At 46.9% G+C, this 26,057-nt stretch overlaps 2 protein-coding genes across 4 annotated transcripts in view; both read left to right on the top strand.

The window, feature by feature from the left end:
- Window positions 1-9,071, top strand: part of GLE1 (GLE1 RNA export mediator) — a 56,441-nt gene extending 47,370 nt beyond the window's left edge. The window contains exon 17 of the mRNA XM_083375090.1: window positions 9,060-9,071. The gene's annotated coding sequence lies outside the window, so the exon portion shown is untranslated. The remainder of the gene's footprint in view (window positions 1-9,059) is intronic.
- Window positions 1-26,057, top strand: part of SPTAN1 (spectrin alpha, non-erythrocytic 1) — a 68,200-nt gene that overhangs the window by 18,566 nt on the left and 23,577 nt on the right. For all 3 annotated transcript variants that reach the window (XM_083375012.1, XM_083375011.1, XM_083375010.1), the window contains 25 exons: window positions 17-172; window positions 912-1,116; window positions 2,695-2,876; window positions 3,964-4,207; window positions 4,757-4,879; window positions 6,323-6,540; window positions 6,789-6,881; window positions 7,664-7,798; window positions 8,035-8,183; window positions 8,728-8,787; window positions 9,873-10,071; window positions 11,019-11,123; window positions 12,262-12,282; window positions 12,653-12,688; window positions 12,827-12,874; window positions 13,707-13,798; window positions 14,544-14,688; window positions 15,747-15,928; window positions 16,024-16,123; window positions 17,074-17,271; window positions 18,899-19,045; window positions 19,952-20,055; window positions 20,924-21,086; window positions 22,122-22,136; window positions 24,557-24,688. In XM_083375012.1, the coding sequence (XP_083231138.1) occupies window positions 17-172; window positions 912-1,116; window positions 2,695-2,876; window positions 3,964-4,207; window positions 4,757-4,879; window positions 6,323-6,540; window positions 6,789-6,881; window positions 7,664-7,798; window positions 8,035-8,183; window positions 8,728-8,787; window positions 9,873-10,071; window positions 11,019-11,123; window positions 12,262-12,282; window positions 12,653-12,688; window positions 12,827-12,874; window positions 13,707-13,798; window positions 14,544-14,688; window positions 15,747-15,928; window positions 16,024-16,123; window positions 17,074-17,271; window positions 18,899-19,045; window positions 19,952-20,055; window positions 20,924-21,086; window positions 22,122-22,136; window positions 24,557-24,688 (3,252 nt within the window). The remainder of the gene's footprint in view (window positions 1-16; window positions 173-911; window positions 1,117-2,694; window positions 2,877-3,963; window positions 4,208-4,756; window positions 4,880-6,322; window positions 6,541-6,788; window positions 6,882-7,663; window positions 7,799-8,034; window positions 8,184-8,727; window positions 8,788-9,872; window positions 10,072-11,018; window positions 11,124-12,261; window positions 12,283-12,652; window positions 12,689-12,826; window positions 12,875-13,706; window positions 13,799-14,543; window positions 14,689-15,746; window positions 15,929-16,023; window positions 16,124-17,073; window positions 17,272-18,898; window positions 19,046-19,951; window positions 20,056-20,923; window positions 21,087-22,121; window positions 22,137-24,556; window positions 24,689-26,057) is intronic.

The raw sequence follows: 26,057 nt of genomic DNA, 5'->3' as shown, positions 1-26,057 counted from the left end.
TCTTGTCTTTTGCCAGCTGCTGAGCCGTCGCAACACATTGCACGAACGGGCCCTGCTGCGTCGAACGCAGCTGGCCGACTCCTTCCACCTGCAGCAGTTCTTCAGAGACTCGGATGAACTGAAAAGCTGGGTTAATGAAAAGATGAAAACCGCAACGGACGAGGCTTACAAGGTGTGGCTGCTGTGCGATATATATATTGTTGGCTGTATGTATATGTGTGTGTGTGTGTGAGAGAGAGAGAGAGAGAGAGAGAGAGAGAGAGAGAGAGAGGAAGGGGGGAGAGGAAGGAAGGAAGGAAGGAAGAGAAAGAAAGAAAGAGAGAGAGAGAGAGAGAAAGAAAGAAAGAAAGAAAGAGAAAGAAGGAAGCCAGGCTTACAAAGTGTGGCTGCAATGCAGTATATATTGTTGGGTATATGTATATGTGAGAGAGAGAGAGAGAGGAAAGAAGAAAAAAAGAAAGAAAGAAAGAAAGAAAGAAAGAAAGAAAGAAAGAAAGAAAGAAAGAAAGAAGCCAGGCTTACAAAGTGTGGCTGCAATGCAGTATATATTGTTGGCTATATGTATATGAGAGGGAGAGATGAAAGAGAGAAAGGAAAGAAAGAAAAAGAAAAAGGCTTACAAGGTGTGGCTGCAATGCGATATATATTGTTGGATGTATATATATGAGAGGAAAGAGAGGAAGGAAAAAGAAAAAGGAAAGAAAGAAAGTAAAAGGCTTACAAGGTGTGGCTGCAATGTTGGATGTACGTATATAGAAGAGAGGAAAAAGAAAGGAAAAGAGGAAAAAAAGGGAGGAAGGGCTGAGGAATTCTGGGAGTTGAAGCCCACAAGTTTTCAAGTGGCCAAGTTTGAAGAACCCCCCCCTGACCTAACCCAACTTCCATCCGTCTGGTCTCCCTCCGTTTCGTAGGACCCGTCCAACCTACAAGGGAAGGTCCAGAAGCACCAGGCGTTTGAAGCCGAGCTGTCGGCCAATCAGAGTCGCATCGATGCCCTTGAGAAAGCCGGGCAAAACCTGATGGACGTCAAACATTACGCCTCAGACGAGGTGGCTGTTCGCATGAACGAAGTCATCAGCTTGTGGAAGAAGCTGTTGGAAGCTACCGAGCTGAAAGGTACAAGGTGGAAAGAGAGAGAGAGAGAGAGAGAGAGAGAGAGAGAGAGAGAGAGAGAGGATTGCCTTTATTTATTTATTTATTTATTTATTTATTTATTTATTTGATTTATACAAGGTGGAAGAGAGAGAGAGAGAGAGAGAGGATTGCCATTATTTATTTATTTATTTATTTATTTATTTGATTTATTTATTTATTTATTTATTTATTTGATTTATATACCGCCCTTCTCCCGAAGGACTCGGGGCGGTGTACAGGGCAATAAAAATAAGAATACAGAATATAAGATTTAAAATTACATGATTGTGCCCGATGCAGCAAATTAGTTAAAAACGGTGTTAAAACCCCAAACCCATCAGACCAGGCCGGCTTGTTCGAATAGATGAAGTTTTTAGATCACGCCGGAAGGAGCGAAGGTCGGGGGCCATCCGGAGTTCAGCCGGTAAGCGGTTCCAAAGGACTGGTGCGCCCACCGAGAACGCCCTCCCCCTGGGGGTCACCAGTCGACATTCTCTGACCGGTGGTACCCTGAGGAGGCCCTCTCTGTGGGAGCGCACTGGACGGAGGGAAGTTGACGCCGGCAGCAGGTGCTCCCGTAGGTGATCCGGACCCATGCCATGTAGGGCTTTATATGTCATCATTAGCATTAGCAGACAGGATGAAGCAGAAGTGTGTGTGAAGCATCTAAACACAATGATGACCGTTTAAAGAATAACTGTTTCAATTACAAATATAGGCAGGAAATAGTATGTAAATGTAGACGCAATCATCCAGGTCAAAAGCATGTAAAAAGGTTTAATCACGGCATTATTAAATTTAATAAGCTTTATTATTATTATTACGTTTATGCAGTTTAATAAACTGGTTCCACTTGCCATGATTTTTTTTTACTTAGCAGGAAAAAAATTAGATTTTTGAGGGCATAGAATATATTCTATTCTATGATAAATATGATAATTTAGAGCCTTGGTGGAGCAGTGGGCTAATGCCTCCTTAAGTAACACCAGCTGCCTGCCATTAGTGCAGGTTCGAGTCCCACCAGGCTCAAGGTTGACTCAGCCTTCCGTCCTTCCCAGGTAGGTAAAATGAGGACCCAGATTGTTGGGGGCAATAAACTGACTTTGTAATAATGCCGCTTTGGGGGTGGTGGCAAAAGCCCTAATAAGCAGGCATATACATAGAATGAAGGCTACTGCTAAGCACATTGGTTTGTGCTTTAAAATTGTAAGCCGCCCTGAGTCTTCGGAGAAGGGCGGGATATAAATGGGATTAATTTTCTTTTTATCAGATTACCAAATACAATCCGTATTTTTCATACATACCCACAGACACAAAATTTCCCTCGGAACAACTGAAATAATAACAAGTTCAATTTGTGGAAGCATTTTTTACAACTGTTATAGATAGTAAGGGTACTATGAATGTGGACCATCTGATTGAAAGTACAAGCTCTAACAAATTAATCGAATACGATAGAGCTAAAGCTTCCATTTACACCAGTGTATCGTTAGATATTCCAAAGTAGAGATGCAAAAGTAAACGCCCAAGACCTTGCGAGTCTCCCCTTCTCCTTTCCAGGGATCAAGCTGTGTGAAGCCAACCAGCAGCAGCAATTCAACCGCAATGTGGAAGACATTGAACTGTGGCTGTACGAAGTGGAGGGTCACCTGGCTTCTGACGATTACGGCAAAGACCTGACCAACGTTCAGAATCTGCAGAAGAAACACGCCTTGCTGGAGGCCGACGTAGCAGCCCACCAGGTAGATCGTCTTCTCCTTTCCCCACCTGCCCTGGAGATTAGAATAGAATAGAATGGAATGCAAGATGAAACAGAATATAGGATAGAAGGGAATGGAATGGAATAGAATAGAAGATGAAATAGAGTAGAGCAGAGTAGAGTAGAATAGAATAGAGTAGAATAAAATAGAATATGGAATCAAACAGAATAGAGAATGAAATAATTGAAATAGAATAGAGTAGAATGTGGAATTGAATAGAATAGAGAATGAAATAATTAGAACACAATAGAATAGAATATGAAATAATTGAAATAGAACAGAATAGAATAGAAAGAATAGAATAGAATAGAATAGAAGAATAGAATATGGAATTGAATCGAATAGAGAATGAAATAATTAGAACAGAATAGAATAGAATATGAAATAATTGAAATAGAATAGAATATGGAATCGAATAGAGAATGAAATAATTAGAACAGAATAGAATAGAATATGAAATAATTGAAATAAAATAGAATAGAATATGGAATCGAATAGAATAGAGAATGAAACAATTAGAATAGAATAGAATAGAATACGAAATAATTGAAATAGAATAGAATAGAATATGGAATTGAATAGAATAGAGAATGAAACAATTAGAATAGAATAGAATAGAATAGAATAGAGAATGAAATAATTGAAATAGAACAGAATAGAAACTTTATTGCCACTTTAAATGTACACTAATCATACATCAAAATGAAATTTCATTGCATTCAGCTCTCAAAAAAATACCATTTTGCATATACCCACATACCCACACAAACACAAACACACACATAACACAGAGAAACCTTATAGTCTAGTTCTAACGTATACGTATACATGGCGGGGGGGAGGGAAAGAATCCTGTGGATTGACAAGACGGCTGGCCTAAGGATCACAGCCGTTGCGGAATCCAGTAGTCCTGCTATGAATGGAGAGCCGTTGTGCTTGGAGGGCAGCGGAAAAGGGCTGCGGAAGGGGACCTAACCCTGGACTCATTGGAGAGTAGAGAGAGATGGTCCTTGCAAGGTGCCCACTGCTGATCTCCAGTTCTTCTCGCCCCTCGATTCCCCGCCCTTAGGACCGCATCGATGGCATCACCATCCAGGCCCGCCAGTTTCAAGAGGCCGGGCACTTTGACGCCGACAACATCAAGAAGAAGCAGGAGGCACTGGTGGCCCGCTACGAAGCCCTGAAGGAACCGATGGTGACCCGCAAGCAGAAACTGGCAGACTCCCTCCGCCTCCAGCAGCTCTTCCGCGACGTGGAAGACGAGGAGACCTGGATCAGAGAGAAGGAGCCCATCGCGGCCTCCACCAACCGAGGTTAGCGCCGGGCCGCCCCTCTTGGAAGAGCGCAAGGCACGTTAACGTGTCCGCACGCATCGATAAGCGTGCCTAGCTTTGAGCTAGCTAGTCAATGGCGCCACGTAAGGGGAAATACAGGCAGTCCTCGACTTAGCAGCTGTTCATTTAGTGACCGAAGTTACAACGGCACTGAAAAAAAAGTGACGTAGGACCGTTTTCCCACGCTTAACCATCGTTGCAGCGTCCCAGCGGTCACGTGATTTACATTCAGGTGCTTGACAACTGGATCGTATTTATGACGGCTGCAGCGTCCCCTTTTGTGACCATCTGGCAACCAAAGCCGAAGGGGGAAGCCAGATTCCCTTAACAAACGTGGCAGGGAAAGGTCATAAAACTGGGGCAGACCCCACTGAACAAGTGTCCCGCTGAGCAACATAAAATCTGGGCTCAGTCGTGATTGTAAGTTGAGGACTCCTTGCATTTCCAAACTGATGGTTCTTTTATTGAGGGATGGGATCCCTTTTTACTGGAACGGCTGCTGACAATGTCCTTCCCTTCTTGTTGCAGGCAAAGACCTCATTGGGGTCCAGAACCTGCTGAAGAAACACCAAGCTTTGCAAGCGGAGATTGCTGGCCACGAACCCCGCATTAAAGCGGTCACCCAGAAAGGAAATTCCATGATAGAAGAAGGTGAGTCCTTATCTTATGAGCCGTGATGCAGTGGTTCGAATGCAGCACTGCAGGCTACTTCTGATGACTGCCAGCAGTTCGGCAGTTCGATCCTGGCTGGCGGTAGGTAGATAAGAGTAGAGTAGAGTACAGTAGGGTAGAAAGAACAGAATAGATAGATAGATAGATAGATAGATAGATGATAGATAGATAGATGATAGATGATAGATAGATTAGATAGATGATAGATGATAGATAGATAGATAGATAGATAGATAGATAGATAGATAGATAGATAGATAGATAGATAGATAGATGATAGATAGATAGATGATAGATATGAGCTGTGATAGCACAATGGTTAGAATGCACTATTGCAGGTTAATTTTGCCCACTGCCAGGAGTTCGATCCTGACCGGCTCAAGGTTGACTCAGCCTTCCATCCTTCCGAGGTCGCTAAAATGAGAACCCAGATTGTTGGGAGCAAAATGCTGGCTCTGTAAACCGCTTAGAGGGGGCTGAAAAGCACCGCGAAGCGGTATATACGTCTTAAGTGCTATTGCTATTTCTCATCTATTTCATCTACTCGTCAAAACAAAAACGACAGATTCGGACGAGCAAAATGAACAAAAAATTAAAATGTGACAGGAACGACAAGCACGTTAGTGCACTAATGCACCTCACCCCTCTTAGGAACCTCTTAAAGATGGCATGAGTTCCACACGAGTTAAGTTAAGATTTAAAAATTGTGAAGGTTAATAGCTGAGACAACTGAATCAGGTAAGATATTCCAGAGTTTGACAACTCTGTTACAAAGGTCGAATTCTTTACAGTCAAATTTAAAGCGGTGTCCATTAAGTTTAATAAAGCAGCTGTTTGCACGTGGTACATTAAGATTATAATGTCCCTTAATGGAGAAAACTTCCTTTCCATTATGTCTATGGAGATTCTCCGTCATCCAGGACATGGTTGTCCCAAAGGTGGTTTTTTCAGGAGGCAACTGGACTTTTTTGTTTTTCTTTGAAGACCTTTTGCTTCTCATCCCAGAAGCTTCTTCAGCTCTGACTGGATGGTGCGGAATGGAAGGATTTATACTCCTTGCAGACCGCTGGTCGTTTGCCTTCTTTTAGAGAGTCGTTGAGGCCACTTGGAGGTTTACCTATCTGTGTCCTTGGGGTCACCTGAGCGGTGCAAATGGGTGTGAGGCCTTGGCTGCAGGATATTGTCTCCCTGGGTCCCTTCCTTGTTGGAGACAAGGCTGTTGGGGAAGAGTCTGGGTTGTCTGCATCTCAAACTGAAGCGCGAATGTTTCCTGGGAATCCATTCCTTTCCATTACAATCACCCCTGCTTTGTCCAGGGAAGCCTCAGAGAGCCAGGCCCCCTCCTCATTTTAGTTAATTTTTCCGAAGAAGCCTTCTTCCTGGAGAAACTCAGACCAACCCAGGCTGGTTCTTGTCGCTTAGGGCATTTTGCCGCGGAAGATGTGAAAGCCAAACTGAACGACCTCAACCAGAAGTGGGAATCCTTGAAAGGGAAGGCCTCCCAGCGCCGGCAAGATTTGGAAGACTCTCTGCAGGCCCAACAGTACTTTGCCGACGCCAACGAGGCTGAATCTTGGATGAGGGAGAAGGAGCCCATTGTGGGGAGCACGGATTACGGAAAGGATGAGGACTCTGCCGAGGTGTGTTCTTGCGCCGGGCCGGGCTTTGTTCCTAGATCACAGCCACACCATACACGGCGTGATGATCTTGCCTGAGAACTTTTGTCTGGAAAGGGTGTAGGGTTTCCTGCCTGAGCAGGGGGCTAGGCTAGAAGACCTCCACGGCCCCTTCCGACTCTGTCATTCTGTTCTGTTCTAGAAGCAAGCTCGGACTTGGTCCCTATACCACCCGAGAGAGGGCTAAAGAGGAGTTTTTCTCTGATTTTCAGGCTCTTCTCAAGAAGCACGAAGCTTTGATGTCTGATCTCTCCGCCTACGGCAGTAGCATTCAAGCCTTGAAGGAGCAGGCCCAGGCCTGTCGGGTAAGGGGAAAAGATCTTGATCCGATCTGGGTTAGTCCCCCGGGAACCAGAGCTTTTGGAAAAGCGCTGGAGCCCATCTTGAGGGAATTTCTCTCCAGCCGAGTATGTGCCTTGGGCTTTTGTGTTTGGCGTACTTCAATGGCGCCTGTTGTGTGTGGCTTTTTTAGATGATGGCTGGTTATTATGCCACCGGCTGTTGTTTGCTTCTGCTGCCAGGCGCTCCCCTCCTAAGTACTTGGATCAGCGGGTGGTAAATCAGCAGTCCTGTTGACTGAGGAGGGGCTGTTTCCCAGATGTTGGTGGCCCTCACAGGCCCCTGAACTGAACTGGCCAGTAGCTCTAGCTGCCGGGAGAGAAATAAAGGCACCTGTCAAGACCGATTTCGTCTTTTCACTTCGATTTTCCCTTTTGCTCATATCTTGACAATGGGTTGCAAAGGCGGGAGGGATGACGTCTTTGGCAACGGAGAGCCAAGGCCAGGTTGACCCGAGGGAGAAGTGGACTGTTTCCATAGAAAGAAGAAATATTACTGTTGGACAGTGCGAACACCCGTTTGGGTAGGGGTGAGGGAGTCTTATCGTTGAACTAAGCAAGCCTTCGAGCGGGAAAATTAGAGCTGGTTTTGCTTTCTCCCGTGCCGATGTAAAGTTTCAGTAAAGTATTATTTATACTCACGGTAAAAATGATGTGCTTGGAGTTTCCTTTCCTGGAAATGCCAACTGGACGGTTATCCATCCATCGTCCCAAGAATTTAATCCGAGGAACCGTTTTCTCTTCTACAGCAACAAGTCGCTCCCACAGATGACGAAACGGGCAAAGAGCTGGTCTTAGCCCTGTACGACTACCAAGAGAAGAGCCCTCGCGAAGTCACAATGAAAAAGGGGGACATTCTGACTCTCCTGAACAGCACCAACAAGGTAAAAACAAGAACAATAACAACAGATCCCACGAAATTCTGAAAGAGCCGTAAAGCTGCTCGAGGCGTTCCAGCTACGTTCTTCACTCCCTCTCTACGTTTTGGCGGGTGACGAGGGCAACTGCGACCCCTTTGGCATAACGTCCGGAACAAAACCGATTCTTTTCTTATTTTTTACTTATTAATTTCCTTTTGATTTCTCCCCTCCTCCTCCCCCTCATTTTTTTTTTCGTGCAGGATTGGTGGAAAGTGGAAGTGAACGACCGTCAGGGATTCGTGCCGGCTGCGTACGTGAAGAAGCTGGATCCCGCGCAGTCCGCCTCTCGCGAGAACCTCTTAGAGGAACAGGGCAGCATCGCCTTGCGCCAAGAACAGATCGATCACCAGTAAGGCTGAGCCAACCAGATTAGGAATCAAACCTAGACACTCGAGAGGGATTTAATCTGCTCCATAGTTTCATCTTTGCCGGCTCTTGCTTTCCCCTACCCCCCCCCAATCGATTGCATTGAAAATCACCCGCATTCCTCTTTATTTTTAATCTTTTCTTTCCTAACCTGAGATTCCACTGTTTCTTGTCCGTTAAGCGCATAGATATATATTTTTTTTAAAAAAAAAAACATGCCCTCTTTTCTGTTGATTGAATGGGAACCAAACTGTACGATCGGGCCTCTGTAATCGTCCCCCGGTTTTCTTCATGCTGCCATGATGTCTATGTGCCCCCCTCGCCCCCACCCCATCCTTCCCACTTTTAACTGTCCTCTTCAGTCGTTCATCTGCCTGTCCCCCCCCCCCCCATGCGCTCCTGGGGCAGAGCCTGTTGTGTTTGTGTCGGACTTCACCCTTTCCCTTCCTTCGTTTTTGTTAATCAGACTAATTTTGTGCATGCTTTGTTTTCTGCTGTGCTTCCTCTCTCTGTCTGTCTGTGTGCAGGACTTTCCTTACTAAGGAGATCGGCAGCGTATCTCTGCGTATGAAACAGGTGGAAGAACTGTGAGTAGGCCTAGCCTTCATTAAACCACGCTGTCTCCAAACACGCCCCGTTTTGTGTCTCTTCTGCCTGTCTGGGGAGTGCTCGACTCAGTGCGTTCTCTCTCGAATCCAAGCGCTCTTCAAGAAGCGTTTGGGGGGGGGGAAGCATTTTTCATAGACTTTTGAGAGGCCCAAGAGCTGCTTTGGTGTACAACAGAAAGAAAAAAAAACCAATTCATTGACGCCGATTCGTATAGATCTGGGCTAATTTCTCCCAGCCTGGTGCTCTCCAGGTGTGCTTCAGGGAATACAGGTAGTCCTTGACTTACGAGCACAGTTGAGACCAAGATTTTCTAGTGAAACATTTGTTAAGAGAGTCTCGCCCCATCTTAATGACCTTTCTTGCTGCAATCGTTAAGTGAATCGCTGCAGTGAAGTTACCGACACAGTGGTTAAGTCAGTCTGGCTTCCCCATGGACTTTTGCTTGTCAGAAGGTTGCAAAAGGGGGATCGTGTGACCCTGGGACATTGCAGCGGTCATAAACATGAGTCAGTTGCCACGTGTCTTGAATCTTGGATCACGTGACCTTATGGTTGTAAGTAGGAAAAATGGTCATAAGTCACTCCCCCCCCCCCCCCCGCGTGCCGTTGTAATTTCAAACGGTCACCCAAAGAACTCTTGCAAATCGAGGATTACCTGTACAGTTTTCCTAGCTTCCCTCAAGCCTGGTGCTCTCCAGAGTACAGTTCTCCAAATTCCTTTCCACCACTGTAATCTGTCACATCTGGAGCCCATCTGGTTAGGTCGGGCGGAGCCGCGAAGAGGAGGCTGTACACGGAAGGAGTCTGGAGTTTCGAGGCTCTACCAACCATCCTTTTCTCTCTGTCCAAGCCTGCTTCTGCTTGTTGTTGTTGTGGTGGTGGTGGTTGGATCTGCTGTGATTGCTTGTGGAGGCTTCGTAGGTAGCGGTTCTCTGCTCCCGGAGCCCTTTGTGCCCCCATCTGCGAGGCCCCAAGCCTCTGGAGATTGGTTGTGACCGTGGCCACCCGTGCTGGTGCTCTCTGACCAGGCCCTCTGTCGCCTTCCTCTCTCCACTGCCTTGCAGGTACCACTCCCTCCTGGAACTGGGAGAGAAACGTAAAGACATGTTGGAGAAAAGCTGCAAGAAGTTCATGCTCTTCCGGGAGGCCAACGAGCTGCAGCAGTGGATCCATGAAAAGGAGACCACCCTGGCCAACGAGGAGGTGGGGGCTGACCTGGAGCAGGTGGAGGTGCTGCAGAAGAAGTTTGATGACTTCCAGAAGGTGAGTGATGGAACGGCAATAGGGTCCCCATGAGAGCTGGAGGGGGGGGGCAGAGAGACACCAAAAAATATTCCTTCCCGCAATCTCGGAGGCGGAAACAAGATCGCCAAGATGGGGACCTTCTCTAGGAGAAGGGTGTCCAACCTCGGCATCTTCAAGACTTCTGAACTTCAACTCCCAACCAATTTCCCAGCCAGCCACGCTGGAAGTTGAATTCCACAGATCTTAAAAGTTGCCAAGGTCCTAGAAGGTCCGTCTCAAAGTTACCAGGCTGTTGAGATTTGGGGGCATGTCCTCTTGGGAGCAATGGGACGTGGTGGCTCAGTGGGTTAGGACGCTGAGTTTGTCGATCAGAAGGTTGGCAGTTTGGCGGGTCGAATCCCGAGTGCCGCATAACAGAGTGAGCGCCTGTTACGCGTCCCAGCTTCTGCCAACCTAGCAGTTCGAAAGCACGTAAAAAATGCAAGTACAAATATAGGGACCACTCCGGTGGGAAGGGAACAGCGTTCCGTGCGCCTTTGGCGTCCAGTCATGCCGGCCACATGACCACGGAGGCGTCCTCGGACAAGCGCTGGCTCTTGGGCTTTGAAACGGAGATGAGCACCGGCCCCTAGAGTCGGAAACGACTAGCACGCATGTGCGGGGGAACCTTTACCTTTACCTCTTGGGAGCAGCCAACTAATTGAAGAGAAGCTTCCTTTAAAAGGTGTAGCAGTGACTCCTAGACAAGTCAATAGTGCCAAGTGGCATTTTGAGGGAGTAACTCAGCTCTCAATATACACATTAAACCCAAGCTGTGATTAAGAAGTTACGTTATCCATTGGCTCTCTTAGGCCTGGAGAGCCTCAACTCTTCTGTGAGATGGACCCATCACCACTTGCTTTGAGGGTGGCGTATCTCTCAACTTGCTGAATTCTCACCCATGGAGTGTTTTGTCCTCCACGCAGGACCTGAAAGCAAACGAGTCGCGTCTGAAGGACATCAACAGGGTGGCAAATGACTTGGAGTCAGAAGGTCTCATGGCTGAAGAGGTCCAAGCGGTGCAACAGCAGGTACGCTCGGATTCCTGGGTGTCTCCTGTCCAGTATTTGCTGCTGGTTTTAGGCGGGGTTCTCCAACCAGGTGCCTCTCAGACGGACTCAACTCAACTCTTCGCCATTCTTTTCACTTAAGCCATCCTGCCCGATACAACAAATATTACTATCCCAGTTGAAGGAATATGGTTTAGAACAGAGTTCCCCAACTGTTCCACCTTTGCAGACTGGTGTGTGTGTGTGTGTGTGTGTGTGTGTGTGTGTGTGTGTGTGTGAAGGAAATTGTTCCCCATGAGCAGCTGGCAAGTGTGCGCAGCTCCATTTGCACAAGCGGGCGCATGCTTTCCCTCTGCCCGCGCAAGTGGGATGCGCGCGTACTCGCCCGCAACCTCCGTGATCCAGTTGTGAAGAGTTCACAATCCAGTAATGGGGCAGGGGTTGGGGAAATGCATCCAGTAGCTTTTACGCAGGCTTTATTTTTATTTTTTTTCCCCGATGGACTTTTCTGGATCTACGAAATCTCATAGAAAAACCACCTTGCACTATTTCTGGTGTGTTTCCCTCCAGAGATCTCATCCAACCTGCTAACTGGCAGGTTTTCATTTTAGATTCTTCAGGTACAATCTCTGGGTCTTCCTATCTAAAATTAAAAAATACAAAAATCAATGGCTTCTTCATGTTTCAGTGGAACCCTAACCTTAAAAACACAGGTAGGCACTAAATTGTCACGTTAATCTTGGACACACACCCTCCCCGCCCACACACACACACACACATAGAAGCTTTAGACTGGAAAGTGGATTCCCTTAATTTTTTTTTACAACCTCTTACTTGCAGGCATGTTCAATTTGCTCTTTTTATCTTTTCCGCCGTGTCGGCGCAGCTATTAGAAGCACCCGGGTGACCCATTTGCTTTTAGGAATTTCGAAGAAATTGAATTACAGCTGATTTTTTCCCCCTCCCCGTTTGCTTTTTTTTTTTTTTTACTGTTTTTGGGAAAATGTTTTCTTTTTTTAAAAAAAAAATAGTACCGACTTATCTCATTTTTTTGAAATGGATGGTGAGCTTCTGTTTTTCTACAGAATGTAGGTTCTTCCATTCAGAAATAATTGTTTATGTCTTTTCCTTTCTTTCTTTTTTCTTTTTTCTTTTTTAGGAAGTCTATGGAATGCCACGGGTAAGCATCTCCTGAAGCATGCTTTTGAAAAAAAGGGGGGGGGGAAATTGGGGTCTGGAAAAACAAAAAGGGGGAGGAGAAAAAGAGAGATTGATCTGAAGAATCCTTCCCCTTAACATCATCTTATCTGTACACTGTCATTACGTGTTCAAAATACAAAAAGATGATCGGCACAAGCTCACTTGCATTCCTTTGGAAATCCATGGGAACCAGCCTCTGTTATGTCCCCAGCAAAAGAGAGAGAGAAAAAAGGAGGGTTTTTCCCTCCCCTTGCATAATTAAGTCTAAATATTCAAACAGGCACCTTCTATTGGGTGAGCTCTAAAATTCTTTTTTTCCCCCTTCTCCCCCCGATAATACACTCAAACAGGATGAAGCTGATTCCAAAACTGCATCTCCTTGGAAGGTAAATTTCCTTTGAGAATAACTCTTAACTGGGGCGGGACCTAGAAAGAGAGCAGGCAACGTGTGTGTGTGCTGTTTTTGTGCAGTTAATGCGACTGCATTTTAATCATTCTTGTTTCAACTCCTCTTCTGTCTCCAGTTTGCACGGATGATGGTACATACGGTGGCAACATTCAACTCCATCAAGGTAAGGATCGGCTCCATCTCTGGATCTAAAGCAGACATGTCAAACACAAGGCCCGGGGGCTGGATGCGGCCCGTGAAGTGGTTTCATGTGGCCCGCGAAGCCATCCTGGAAACAGTGAGGGAATGGCCCCCACTGCCTTGGCCCTGGCCCAGAGACCCTCAGATCTGTCCCACTTCTGCCCGGGCCCCCATAGGCACCCTTGATGCGAACGATGTAGAGCTGGCCATGCTCACCCAGTAGGCCATATGCACTCTAGCCACGCCTACCCAGTAGGCCACGCCCACCCTGGCCATATCCACCCGGCCCCCTGAGGGCAACCGCAATGCTGATGCGGCCCTCAATGAAATTGAGTTTGACACCCCTGATCTAAAGGGATACGGTTAAAAAAAAAACCTTCGACCTCTCATATTCCGATCTGCTTTAAAAACGTACGTCGTGGTTCCGACAGATGTAAAACTCTTCAAAAGAACTTGGAGGCAAACATTGTTTGCCTTAAAGGATCTTTTATTCGAGTAGCATAATATCGGCACTTACAGAATCGAAGCCAAAAACTCAATTCCCCCTCCCCTGGGCACATCTTATCAAAGCACAATTCCCTCTTCCTTCTTAACGGTCCTAAATCACATTTTCCCAAATTAGCTTGAAGCTCTGGGCTTCCTCCCCAGCTCTCCAGCCCGCCAATTCTGAAGTCCACCAGTCATAAAAAGGTCACGTTTGAAGACACCCTCCCCTCCCCCCAGATTAAGACATCATTCCTTTAAAGACCTTGCAAAGGGCATTGCGGCATCTTTTGGGTTGATGCAGCCTCTTCTTTATTTCTCGCGTTCTCCAGGAGCTGAACGAGCGCTGGCGATCCCTACAACAGCTGGCGGAAGAGAGGAGCCAGCTGCTGGGAAGTGCCCATGAGGTCCAGCGGTTCCACAGGTGAGGAGAGCTGCTGCGGCTCTTACCCCGCGTCCCCCTCATAACTGGATCTCCTCCCAAGCCGGAATTGAAAGGCCACGATTGGTCCAGTTGACTTTTGGGGGTGATTGGATGAAAGGATTTTGCCTTTGATGTTCCTGCATGTGGGTTGGCTTGTCCAGTCACCTGCCAAAGGGCTCTTTTTTTTTCTTCAAATTTATAACGTATTATTTGATTATAAAATAAAATACAAAAATATAAACGCAATTAGTAGGATCCAGTGGGGAGGGAAAAGGGGAAGAGAAGTGAGAGGAAGAAGAGGAAAAGTTCCATTTTTTTCCTAAGTCTTTTTCCATTAGCCCAGAAGAAAAAAAATCTGGTTTCCTCTCTATCTCTACTTCAAGAATTTTTTGTATTAAAATAAGAATCCTACTCCGATATTTCTTTGCTTCGTCGCATGTCCACCGTAAGTGATAAAACATATCCAACATTTCATCTGAAATACCTTTATACGTTCCCGATAACGTATCTGGCGTTAAATACCAGCGGCACCTCACCTTATAAATTTTTCCTTTTAAATTATCGTTCACTGTGAATTGTAAGCTTTTCGTCCACATATTCTCCCATTGTTCCAAGCATCGCCTTTTATCCAGAGTTCCTTGCCCAACTGAATCACACGTGTGTTTTACCTCTTCGCTTTCCGAATCCAATTTCAATAACATTTTATCGACCCTTAGCTCTTATTGATCTTGTTGTGGCCTTCCAGAGATGCCGACGAGACCAAGGAATGGATTGAAGAGAAGAATCAGGCCCTCAACACTGACAACTACGGGCATGACCTGGCAAGCGTGCAGGCCCTTCAACGCAAGCACGAAGGCTTTGAGAGAGACCTGGCAGCCCTCGGAGACAAGGTTAGAGGGGAGAGTACAAAAACCTCTCTTTTTTTGGGTGGGGGGGAGGCAAAAATATTCCATCCTTCCTGATCTTCTCCTTCTCATGGTTCCGACAGATGAAAACTCTCCAAAGAACTTCGAGGCTATGGTTTGCTTTATAGAATCTTTATTCGAGTAGCGTAGCCTCGGCGCATACACAGGCAAAGCCAAAATCTGAATTCCTCTCCCCTTGAGCACATCGGATCAAGCACAATTCCCTCCTTCAATTAACAAGTCATAAATCACATTCTCCACTTAGTTTGAAATTTATTTATTTATTTATTTATTTATTAGTTTTTATAAACTGCCCTTCTCCCGAGGGACTCGGGGCGGTGTACAGAGGAAGGAAGGTATACAGATCGAACAATAAAAATAATAAGAAACACTAATGAACACAAACTGGGACCCCAATTAACGCTATCATGCCAGGCCGGCCTGCTGGAACAGGAAAGTTTTTAAGTCGCGACGGAAGGTACGGAGGTCAGGGGCCATCCGGATTTCGGTTGGTAAGCTGTTCCAGAGGGCTGGCGCACCCACTGAGAATGCCCTCCCCCTGGGGGCCACCAGCCGACATTCCTTGAGCGGTGGCACCCTGAGGAGGCCCTCTCTGTGGGAGCGCACAGGACGGTGGGGTGCTGACATTGGCAGAAGGTGCTCCCGTAGGTAATCCGGACCCATGCCATGTAGGGCTTTGTATGTCATTGTTAGCACCTTGAACTTCACACGGAAGGCAACCGGAAGCCAGTGCAGCGCACGGAGGAGAGGTGTGATATGGGAGTATCGGGAGGCTCCCAAGAGTGTCCGTGGAGGCTTCCCCTCCTGTTCTCGCCACTGTTACCATATTGTTATGTCCAACTAACTCTCATACGCATTCCTCCTCCTTTCCCACCTCCTCGTCATCTAATTCTAACTCTTCAGAGTAAAACATAAGGAGGAGAAGGGCTGCATCTCCACACGTTGTCAAAGCGAGAACATCCGATGTGAGCAGCGTTGACATTCCTCCCGTCTCTCTCTCTTTCTCTCTCTCTCTGCTTCAGGTCAACTCTTTGGGAGAAACTGCGGAGCGGCTGATCCAGTCCCACCCGGAGTCCTCGGAAGATCTCCAGGAAAAATGCACAGAACTGAACCAGGCTTGGAACAGCCTGGGGAAACGGGCCAACCAGCGCAAGGAGAAATTGGGCGAGTCCCACGACCTGCAGCGCTTCCTGAGTGACTTCAGGTGGGCTTAGGTTTGGGGGCAAAAGCTCAGGATCGCTATCCCTACCTCCCCTCGGAGGCCTGCTGATGTAACCGGGTTGCTCTCTCTTCCCCCAGGGACCTCATGTCTTGGATCAACGGCATCCGAGGCCTCGTCTCCTCCGATGAGTTGGCCAAGGACGTGACAGGAGCAGAAGCTTTGTTGGAGAGACACCAAGTAGGTGAAGGTTCCCTGCAGGGAAAAGAAACCCCTCCCCCACAAGACCCAGTTTTAAACCTGTGCTAGGATAGCCGAGGTCCATTTTCTGCAGCTTCTTACATGACCCTCAGATTAGTCTCCTGTTTCTTTACCTTTTTTATTGCGTTCTTTCGCCGAGGAATTCATGGGAGCAACCAGATCCCTGTCCAGTCCTAGGAGAGTGGCCGGAAATTGCCCAATTCTGGTGGGGACAAGTTTGGTCAGAAACTATAAGGTTTCTTTTCCTGCCTGAGCAGGGCGTTGGACTAGATAGACCACCTCCAATGTCCCTTCCAGCTCTTCTGTTGTATGTTCTGTTCTGTTCTGTTCTGTTCTGTTCTGTTTTCTGCTCCATTCTATTCTAGTCTATTCTAGTCTATTATTTCCTTAATTCTATTCTATTTTTCTATTCTATTCTATTCTATTCTATTCTATTCTATTCTATTCTATTCTATTCTATTCTATTCTAATCTCCATTCTTTATTTCTATTCTATTCTAATCTCCATTCTTTATTTCTATTCTATTCTATTCTATTCTATTCTATTCTATTCTATTCTATTCTATTCTATTCTATTCTATTCTATTCTATTCTATTCTCCATTCTTTATTTCTATTCTATTCTATTTATTCTATTCTATTCTATTCTATTCTATTCTATTCTATTCTATTCTATTCTATTCTATTCTATTCTATTCTATTCTGGATATTCTTAGAGGTCTTTGGGCATGACCATCAAAAACAAGTCTCACTAAATGGTTTCTATGGCTGCAGATGGGTCTCTTTGGAGGAGCTAGAAGCCAGGAATTTGCCCCCCAAGTCCTCGGCGCCTCTCCCCTAGGTCCCAGCACCTGCCCGCCCACCGCTGACCTTCCAGTGAAGTTCTTCCGTAGCTTCCCCACTCAAGCCCTTGCATCTCACTCTTTTTCAGGAACACCGCACCGAAATCGACGCCAGAGCTGGCACCTTCCAGGCATTCGAGCAGTTTGGACAGCAGCTCCTGGCCCGCGGCCACTACGCCAGCCCTGAGATCAGGGAGAAGCTGGACATCCTTGACCAGGAACGAGCCGACTTGGAAAACGCCTGGGTCCAACGCCGAATGATGTTGGACCAGTGTCTGGAATTACAGGTACGCCCATTGGGCAAAAAATCCAACCCTTCCCCTTTGGTGACAGATGTTAGTGGCCCCCACCATGTCCCATTCTTTGCTTCCACTGGTGGGTCAGGGGTCCCCGGCCCCTGCAGCCCCATTGGCGAGAGAGTTTTATGGTTAGGGAGGGGCTGAGACCCCCATAAATACCTCTGCTCAAGGGGCTGCTTTTACTCTAGTCTAGTCCAGCTATGCTAGGCTTGCTTGCTCTCTGTTCTCTCTTCTGCTAGCTTACAATCCAGGCATGGAGGCCTCCATGCCAGGAAACTCTTTCTATTTACTTTATCGTTAAATAAAGCTTCATATGATTGCATCTCTGCGTTCTGCCTTTCACTTGGAAGCACCTTAACGATCCATCGACCTCGTGAGACCATCTCACAAATTGTGCTTTTCAAAAGGCAGCTGGGCCTTACTCAGGATGATAGTGAGGGTGCTTACCGCCAGGAGGTGGAGGGTTTGGTGAACTGGTGTAATAAAAACGGGCCCGTTTAGGGAAAAACTAAAGTTCGATTTCAGAAAAGGCAGGCACAGCCGCACACCTCTGTGTATTAATGCTTCACCTGTGGAGGTGGTTAGCAGCATCATGTTTCTGGGTGTGCAGCTAAGGAGTAGGCCGGCTTGGTTGCTGGTGAAGCGGGCACAGCAGCGCCTGCATTTGATATAGATGAGAGAGTGATGTAGATAGATAGAGAGACAGACAGACAGACAGACAGACATAGAGATAGATGATAGGTGGACAGAGAGATAGACAGACAGAGATAGACAGAGATACAGACAGACAGACAGACAGATAGATGGATGTTGTTAGCTGCGGTCGTGTCCGACCCATCGCGACTCCATGGACAACGTTCCTCCATGCCTTCCTGTCCTCTACCATCTCCTGGAGTCGATAGATAGATAGATAGATAGATAGATAGATAGATAGATAGATAGATAGATAGATACAGTCGATAGATAGATAGATAGATAGATAGATAGATAGATAGATAGATAGATAGATAGATAGATAGATAGATAGATAGATGATAGACAGACAGACATAGATGATAGATTAGATAGATTAGATAGATAAATAGGCAGATAGATAGATAGATAGATAGATGATAGATAGATAGATAGATAGATGATAGAAAGAAAGAAAAAGAAAGAAAGAAAGTGTGCATATGTGTGTTATGTATGTGTGTGGGTAGACATACTTTCTTTAGAGAGCAGGCAACAGAATTTCATTTTTAATGTGTGGCCAGTGTGCTCACAGTTAAAAATGACAATAAAACTTATCTTAAATCTTTTTGTTGTTGTTGTTTATTCTTTGAAAACGTTTGACTTCTCACCCACGAAGCTTCTTCAGTTCTGAAGCTTCTCGAATGAGAAGCGAAACGTTTCTCCAAAACGTTTCTCCTTTTGAGAAGCACCTTTGGAGAGAACCGTGTCCCGGAAGGTTGAGAAATATCTCCATAGACACTTAGCTCCCACCCTTGTCTGGGCCACGAGAGGAGAAGACTGGCCAGCCCACAGGATTGACCCACCACCCTGGGGCTGAAGTGGGCACCTGTCACTCAGGTTTCACCGACGTGCTTCTTTCCCCCTCCTCCCCCCTTCTCCTCAGCTCTTCCACAGGGACTGCGAGCAGGCAGAGAATTGGATGGCTGCCCGAGAGGCCTTTTTGAACACCGAAGATAAGGGGGATTCCCTGGATAGCGTGGAGGCCCTCATCAAGAAGCACGAAGACTTTGACAAGGCCATCAATGTCCAGGTGAGGCTGCTTTTGAAGCCGTAATGAAGGCAGAAATAATCCCAAGATGTTTGTCAGGGTTCTCGATGGGTTGGTTTTTTTTTTAAATTAGTTAAATTAGTTTACTCAGCCTTCCATCCTTCCGAGGTAGGTAAAATGAGGACCCAGATTGTTGGGGGCAATAACCTGACTTTGTAATAATGCCGCTTGGGGGGGGCGAAAGCCCTAATAAGCAGGCATATACATAGAATGAAGACTATTGCTAAGCACATTGATTTGTGCTTCTTAGATTGTAAGCCGCCCTGAGTCTTCGGAGAAGGGCGGGATATAAATGGGATTAAAAAATAAAAAAAATATATAAACTACAGAAACGCAAAGAGAAAAGAAGATGATGGGAAAATAAAGAAGAGGGGGGAAAAAACGTCGGGTAAGGGGAAAAGAAGACAGAAAAGGCATTGGCTTCCCACGCCTTTTGGTGCAGTAGAATAAGGTGGTAACATAAAACATTCAGTTTTTACTTTCACATAGATATATTTGTCAGTTTTTGTCCCAGGCAAAAGTGGGAGGAAAACAGAGATTCCTTTTCACAGTCCAAGCTTTTGCTCTGGCTCTGCTACCGTACTAGCCCATTCCGGTACTATCCATATTTTCCCGAAAATAAGAATGGGGTCTTACATTAATTTTTGCTCCAAAAGGATGCATTAGGGCTTGTTTAGGTTAGGTCTTATTTTCGAGAAAATACGGTACTAAATGCGTCCATCTGGCTGACGATCTTAACTGGGGCTTATTTTTTGGGGGGGGGTAGGGCTGATATTACGAGAGTCCTGAAAAATCACGCTAGGGCTTCTTTTGCAGTTAGGCCTTATTTTTTGGGGGGAAAATAAGGTGTGACCTTCTTCCCAAGTGTCAATTTTCATTTGGATTTAGGAGGAAAAGATTGCCGCTCTCCAGTCCTTTGCCGATCAGCTGATTGCCGCCGATCATTACGCTAAAGGGGTCATTGCCAGCAGACGCCACGAGGTGCTGGACAGGTGAGCGGCTGCCGCGAAGGGTCCTGGGTCGTTCACCTGGCCCCTTGCTTTGTTTGCAAATTCTCCCTGATGCCTCATTGTTCTCTCTACCTCGTTTTTCTAGCCATTGATAAAAAGTATCCCATGTTCTAAAGCAGGGGTCTTCAAACTTGGCCCTTTGATGACTTATGGATTTCAACTCCCAGAATTCCTCAGCCAGCGTGCCTGGCTGAGGAATTCTGGGAGTTGAAGTCCACAAGTCATAAAAGGGCCAAGTTTGGAGACCCCTGGTATATACTTTGTTTTGTTGTTCCAAGTAGTTTCCTGTTACAGTAAAATTGTTGAGCAGTAAAGCACATGGTGACTGTACTCTTTTGTTTGCTCTGTGGTGCTATAAACTGAATTGATCTAAGAGTTGACACTGACTCCCATCATCCTTGAGCAGGATTCGTTTTGAAGTGAATCAGGAGGAAATGGATACCGAAGGATGACTTTTGAGCCCTGGAAATGAGATCATAACTGGACCCAAACGTGTTGGGATATGTGAACTGGATTAAGTGTGGCTAGGAAGAGGATCCATTTATCAAGGAGACAAATGGATCTTCTTCCTAGCCACACGATTCACATTATTCAGAAAATGCACCTCAAAAGATGTATTTCTAATGGAAAATTCAGAAGCTCAGCCTGGCTGAGGAATTCTGGGAATCGAAGTCCACAAGTCATAAAAAGGCCAAGTTTGAAGACCCCTGTTCTGAAGCATACTGGGTCTTCTTTCTCTTTCATTTTCAATGTCAAATCTATCCATTTCTGCACAAATCTAAAAAAAATGTTTAATTAACTCTTCCTCCATCGGTAAATCTTCGTTTTTGCCCTGTGCTTCGCTTTGTAGGTGGCGTCGGCTGAAAGCTCAGATGATCGAAAAGCGGTCCAAGCTGGGAGAATCCCAAACCCTGCAGCAGTTCAGCCGAGACGTGGACGAAATCGAGGCCTGGATCAGCGAGAAGCTCCAGACAGCGAGCGATGAATCCTACAAAGATCCTACCAATATTCAGGTGAGCCGGATTGGGCCCCCAAACAGGCAGACGGGTGGCGTGTGGCCGGCCAGGAAAGGAAATATGCAATTATTCCGCAATGGCATCCTTTCCCGTTGTAAATTAAGCGTACTGGCTGCTGATCCAAGTCAAATGGAGATGACAATCATAAACAAATCGTTAGGTCAAAGAATGCAGCTTCGGCGTTCGCGTCACTTCCAAATTATTTGATATGATTTTTTTTATATGAATTCTGGGAGTTGAAGTCCACGAGTCACAAAGGAGCCATAGTTCCCCCATGCTGGCTCAGGAATTCTGGGAGTTGAAGTCCACGAGTCACAAAGGGGCCAAAGTTTCCTCCATCCTGGCTCAGGAATTCTGGGAGTTGAAGTCCATGAGTCACGAAGGGGCCATAGTTCCCCCATGCCGGCTCAGGAATTCTGGGAGTTGAAGTCCACGAGTCACGAAGGGGCCAAAGTTTCCCCCATGCTGGCTCAGGAATTCTGGGAGTTGAAGTCCACGAGTCACGAAGGGGCCAAGGTTGCCTACCCCTGTATTAGACGTTACCGGATGTTGTATCCTGGATTCTGCATTTCCCATCAACTTGAGATGTCCCTCCATACTGCCCTTCTCTTCCAGGCATCAGCCTTCAGGATAGGTCCCCAAAGCTGATAATTTCCCCCGTGTTTTCTGGAGAAGGAAGAGGTTTGTGTGAACCTTTTCTTTCCAAACCAACTTTTCACACACGCCGAAACCGAAAACGCCTGGTCCGGTTTCCCAAGGACCAACGTTAACGGTCCTGGCTTTAGATATCCGGATTTCCAGGCCTTTTTGCTCTCTCCTACAAAGTCGTATCTTCCCTTTTGCCGGCCCTTTGCTAGCTCCGCTCTCAGAAATTAAATCTGCTTTTTTTTTCTTTACTTTTTTTTTTTTAAAAAAAAAGTCATCTCAGCGACTCAAAATTTAAAGTAGCAGCTCTTCCTGGCTTAGCAGAGGTTGTTGGCACTGATGATTCTTCTCTCTCTCCCATCTGTTCTTTTTTTTTTTTTAATATAGCTTTCCAAACTCTTGGTAAGTTCAAAGAGCCCGGCTTGATTTGGCTTCATATGTGTTGAAGTCTGCGTTTCATCCGCTCGTCTGCTCCTTACGTTCGATCGTTCTTCCCTCGTCGTTCGTTATTGTTTTTTTTTTAACCGCTCATTTCGGTGACTGCTCTTTTTTTTCTCTTTTTTTTGTTACTGTTGTCGTTCCCCTCCTTGACATGGACTGTCTTGTCTTTTTTTGGTTTTTGTTAAGTGCCTCTTCCCCCATTAACCTGCACACTCTGCAGCATGACGTGCTTGAATTTGTCGGTGACATATATATATATTAAAATATATATGTGTGTGTGTATATATATATATATCTATATATCTATATCTATATATGTAGATCTTTGGTCATTCGGGTTTTTCCCCACGTAGAATTGGAAGTATCAGGGCAACGTTTCGACGAAATCTCATCCGTTATCCTCAGGCTGGTGACTTCAGCTTCGTTCTTCTGGGAGAAGAACACACTTCTCCCAGAAGAACGAAGCTGAAGTCACCAGCCTGAGGATGACGGATGAGACACAAACACACACACACACAAATATATATATATATATATGTACGTATGTATATTATGAGGAAGGAAGTTGTATCTTGTTGGTCTTTCAAAATCTTCTGGCTGGGCTGTCCTCAGCCTGCCTTACCCCACCCCACCCCACCCCAAAGTGTCGGGTCGCACTCCTGTTACTCTCCCCAACTGGCATGGCCATCAGCCTTGCGGAGGGCAGAAGCCTAGGGTGGCTGAACCAACCCATTGCCCTTGTGTCCCTGGATGGGATCCCCCCTTCCCTTGGCAAACATGGAAGGGAAGGTTGGCCAGAACTGGTGCATTATGGTTGAGAGAGAGAGACCGATAGGAGGGGGGGAGGGGTCAACAGGGAACAGGTCCCTTCCTTGACGATCAACAGGGTGGTCCAAAAGTCACGTTCCTCCTGGTCTCGTTCAGTGTGAGGGAAGCTGACACCTTGCCGGATGTCTGCACTCAAGTCTTCCTTTTCACCTAACAGCTGAGTTCACACAATCCTCTAAACCAGCGGTCCCAAACCTTTGCGGTTTGGTGGCTCAGCTGCGGTCAGGGAGGAAAGAGGGGAACGGGGCCGTGCGAGTGATGGGCTGGTGCACGGGCTGCTCCACTCACGCAAGAGGGGAGAGAAGCCTTTGGAGAGCGGGTTTTACGCTCCTCCGGGCTACTCCGGGCCAAAAGCTTTTGCAAAGGGACGGAAGGCCTGAGGTTGCTCCTCCAAAGCTTTTTGTCCCTTTGCAAAAGCATGGAGAAAAGATGCCTTTTTTGGGGGGGGGCACAGCCTCGTGCTTCTTCCACACTCGCCGAGTCTGCCCAAAAGCAGATTGGGTGTCCTGGGTGAGTCGCCGAAGCCGGGCAGGGCGTGCTCATTCCACTTGGGGGAGGAAAGAGAGGGGAACTGGGCCACACAAGTGGCGGGCCGGCACGCAGATGTTGCGCGCGCAGCCCCACTTACTCAAGAGAGAAGCCTTCGGGGTGCTGCTCGGGCGAGTCGGGCTGCCCGTGCACCCACCCCAGCCCGCTTCTCACACGGCCTGGTTCTGAATAGGCCCCGGTCCGGGGGTTGGGGACCCCTGCTTTAAACCTCAAGTGAACAAGGCAGCACAGCTCCCTCCCCATAAGAGACCAAATTAGGAGTCAAAAAACAGCAGCCCCTTTTTTCGTCTGAACCCCTAACCTCCCAGCTCTCCGGACTATGTGTGTTGTTTTTCTCTCTCCTTTTCCTTCCTTCCTTCCCCTTTCCCATTTTGTTGTTTTGTGTGGCTGGGGGCTGTAAAGATTAGAGGGGGGGGACCTCGTTACCATGCGCTGGCCAGAAACATTGGTGGCTTGGGAGTGGGGTGTCTTTTGATTCTCGGCAAGGTGTTGTGCTCAGAGTGACTTGCCCTTGCTTAGGTAGCAGATGAGATGAGTGGGGACCCAGTGGGCCAGCAGCTTTCAGCCATTTTGATTCTACTCCCTCGTTGCGCTACAGAGCAACCTATTTTGCCTAGTGCAACCTCGGTTTGGGGTGGCCAAAAAACACCCCCCGCCACCCTCTTTTTATTCATGCATGAAATGGAAGCGGTTTTGGCACCCCAGAAGCCTTCTGACCGGTGCCGCTATAATTCCCCTCACCCTTGGGATATCATGAGCTCCAGAGTCCATGTGCCTCAGCCCCAGGAGGTGGTTGCGCAACTCCCTTGCAAATGAATTTCCCCCGGTTCCTGAGCAGGCAGCAACCCTGTTGACGCTTCGGGGAGACAGTCGGTGATTTAATTTCGGAGTTGCTTTTAAATCGCCACCTGCTCATCCTCCTGGTCTTCCCCATCTCTTAAAAACCCTTCGGGAGCCGTTCTCCAGCTTTTTTTTTTTAACACTTGCTCTTCTGCTACCTTCAGAGTAAGCATCAGAAGCACCAGGCCTTCGAAGCTGAGCTGCACGCCAACGCGGACCGAATCCGTAGCGTAATTGACGTCGGAAATTCCCTCATTGACCGGGGCGCTTGTGCCGGCAGCGAAGAGGCCGTGAAGGTAAGTGTTTTTTAACTCCCTCTGCGTTTGCCCACCGGGAGTAAAACTGCATGCAGCTATTAATTTCCTATTTAATGGAGCGATAAGAAGGATATTAAGGAGAGCCTCTTTCGAGAAAAGGTGATTTTATTATTTTTTTATGCCCTAAGTTTCCCCTAATTTCATTGCCCGCCAGAATTCTCTCTCCTTCTGGAGCGCTGCAGTAGTGGGGCTGCAAAAAGACTGGTTTTTTTAATCCCATTTATATCTCGCCCTTCTCCGAAGACTCAGGGCGGCTTACAATCTAAGAAGCACAAATCAAAGTGCTTAGCAATAGCCTTCATTCTAGGTATATGCCTGCTTATTAGGGCTTTCACACACACCCCAAGCGGTATTATTACAAAGTCAGCTTAATTGCCCCCAACAATCTGGGTCCTCATTTTACCTACCTCGGAAGGATGGAAGGCTGAGTCAACCTTGAGCCTGGTGGGACTCGAACCTGCACTAATTGCAGGCAGCTGGTGTGACTTAAGGAGGCATTAGCCCACTGCTCCATCAAGGCTCTTGTAAGACCTTGGAGGTCTTGTAGTCCAACCCCCTGCTCAAACAGGAAACCGTAGAATAGAATAATGTTGGAAGGGACCTTGAAGGTCTTCTAGTCCAACCCCCTGCTCAAACAGGAGACGTAGAATAGAATAACAAAGAGTTGGAAGGGACCTTTTTTTAAAAAAATCCCATTTATATCCCGCCCTTCTCCAAAGACTCAGGGCGGCTTACAAGCTTAGCAGTAGCCTTCATTCTATGTATATGCCTGCTTATTAGGGCTTTCACACACACCCCCAAGCGGCATTATTACAAAGTCAGCTTAATTGCCCCCAACAATCTGGGTCCTCATTTTACCTACCTCGGAAGGATGGAAGGCTGAGTCAACCTTGAGCCTGGTGGGACTCGAACCTGCACTAATTGCAGGCAGCTGGTGTTACTTAAGGAGGCAGCCCACTGCTCCACCCTGTTGCTTCTCTTTAAAAAATAGAAATCAGAGGGAACCACGAGGGCAATTGGCCCAGCCAGCTCTCTCTCTCAGCCCCTCGGTGTTTCTGTGCTAGGACAACCCAGGGGGAACGGGAGGACTTGGGTGGTGAGAAAATGACTCTCTCGTGAACGGGAAGCCCAGCAGAGAAACAGGCGTTGCCAGGAAAGCCACTTTCCAGTTTTCTTCCGCCAGCTGTAAGCAGCAGCTGATTCCCACCCTCCCTTTTCTTCCCCGCGGAAGGGCCGCATTTTACCTTGCATGTTACAAAGATATCAGAAATGTACGTTATGCACAACAGAGGGCCTGTCAAACAACCACCGTTAGCCTTTTTCATGAATTGACTGGGAAACTCCTGTT

Source organism: Vipera ursinii, assembly GCF_947247035.1.
Source record: "Vipera ursinii genome assembly, chromosome: 16".
NCBI lineage: Eukaryota > Metazoa > Chordata > Lepidosauria > Squamata > Viperidae > Vipera > Vipera ursinii.
The sequence above is the reverse complement of the archived record's forward strand: the minus strand, read 5'-3'. Positions and strand labels throughout refer to the sequence as shown.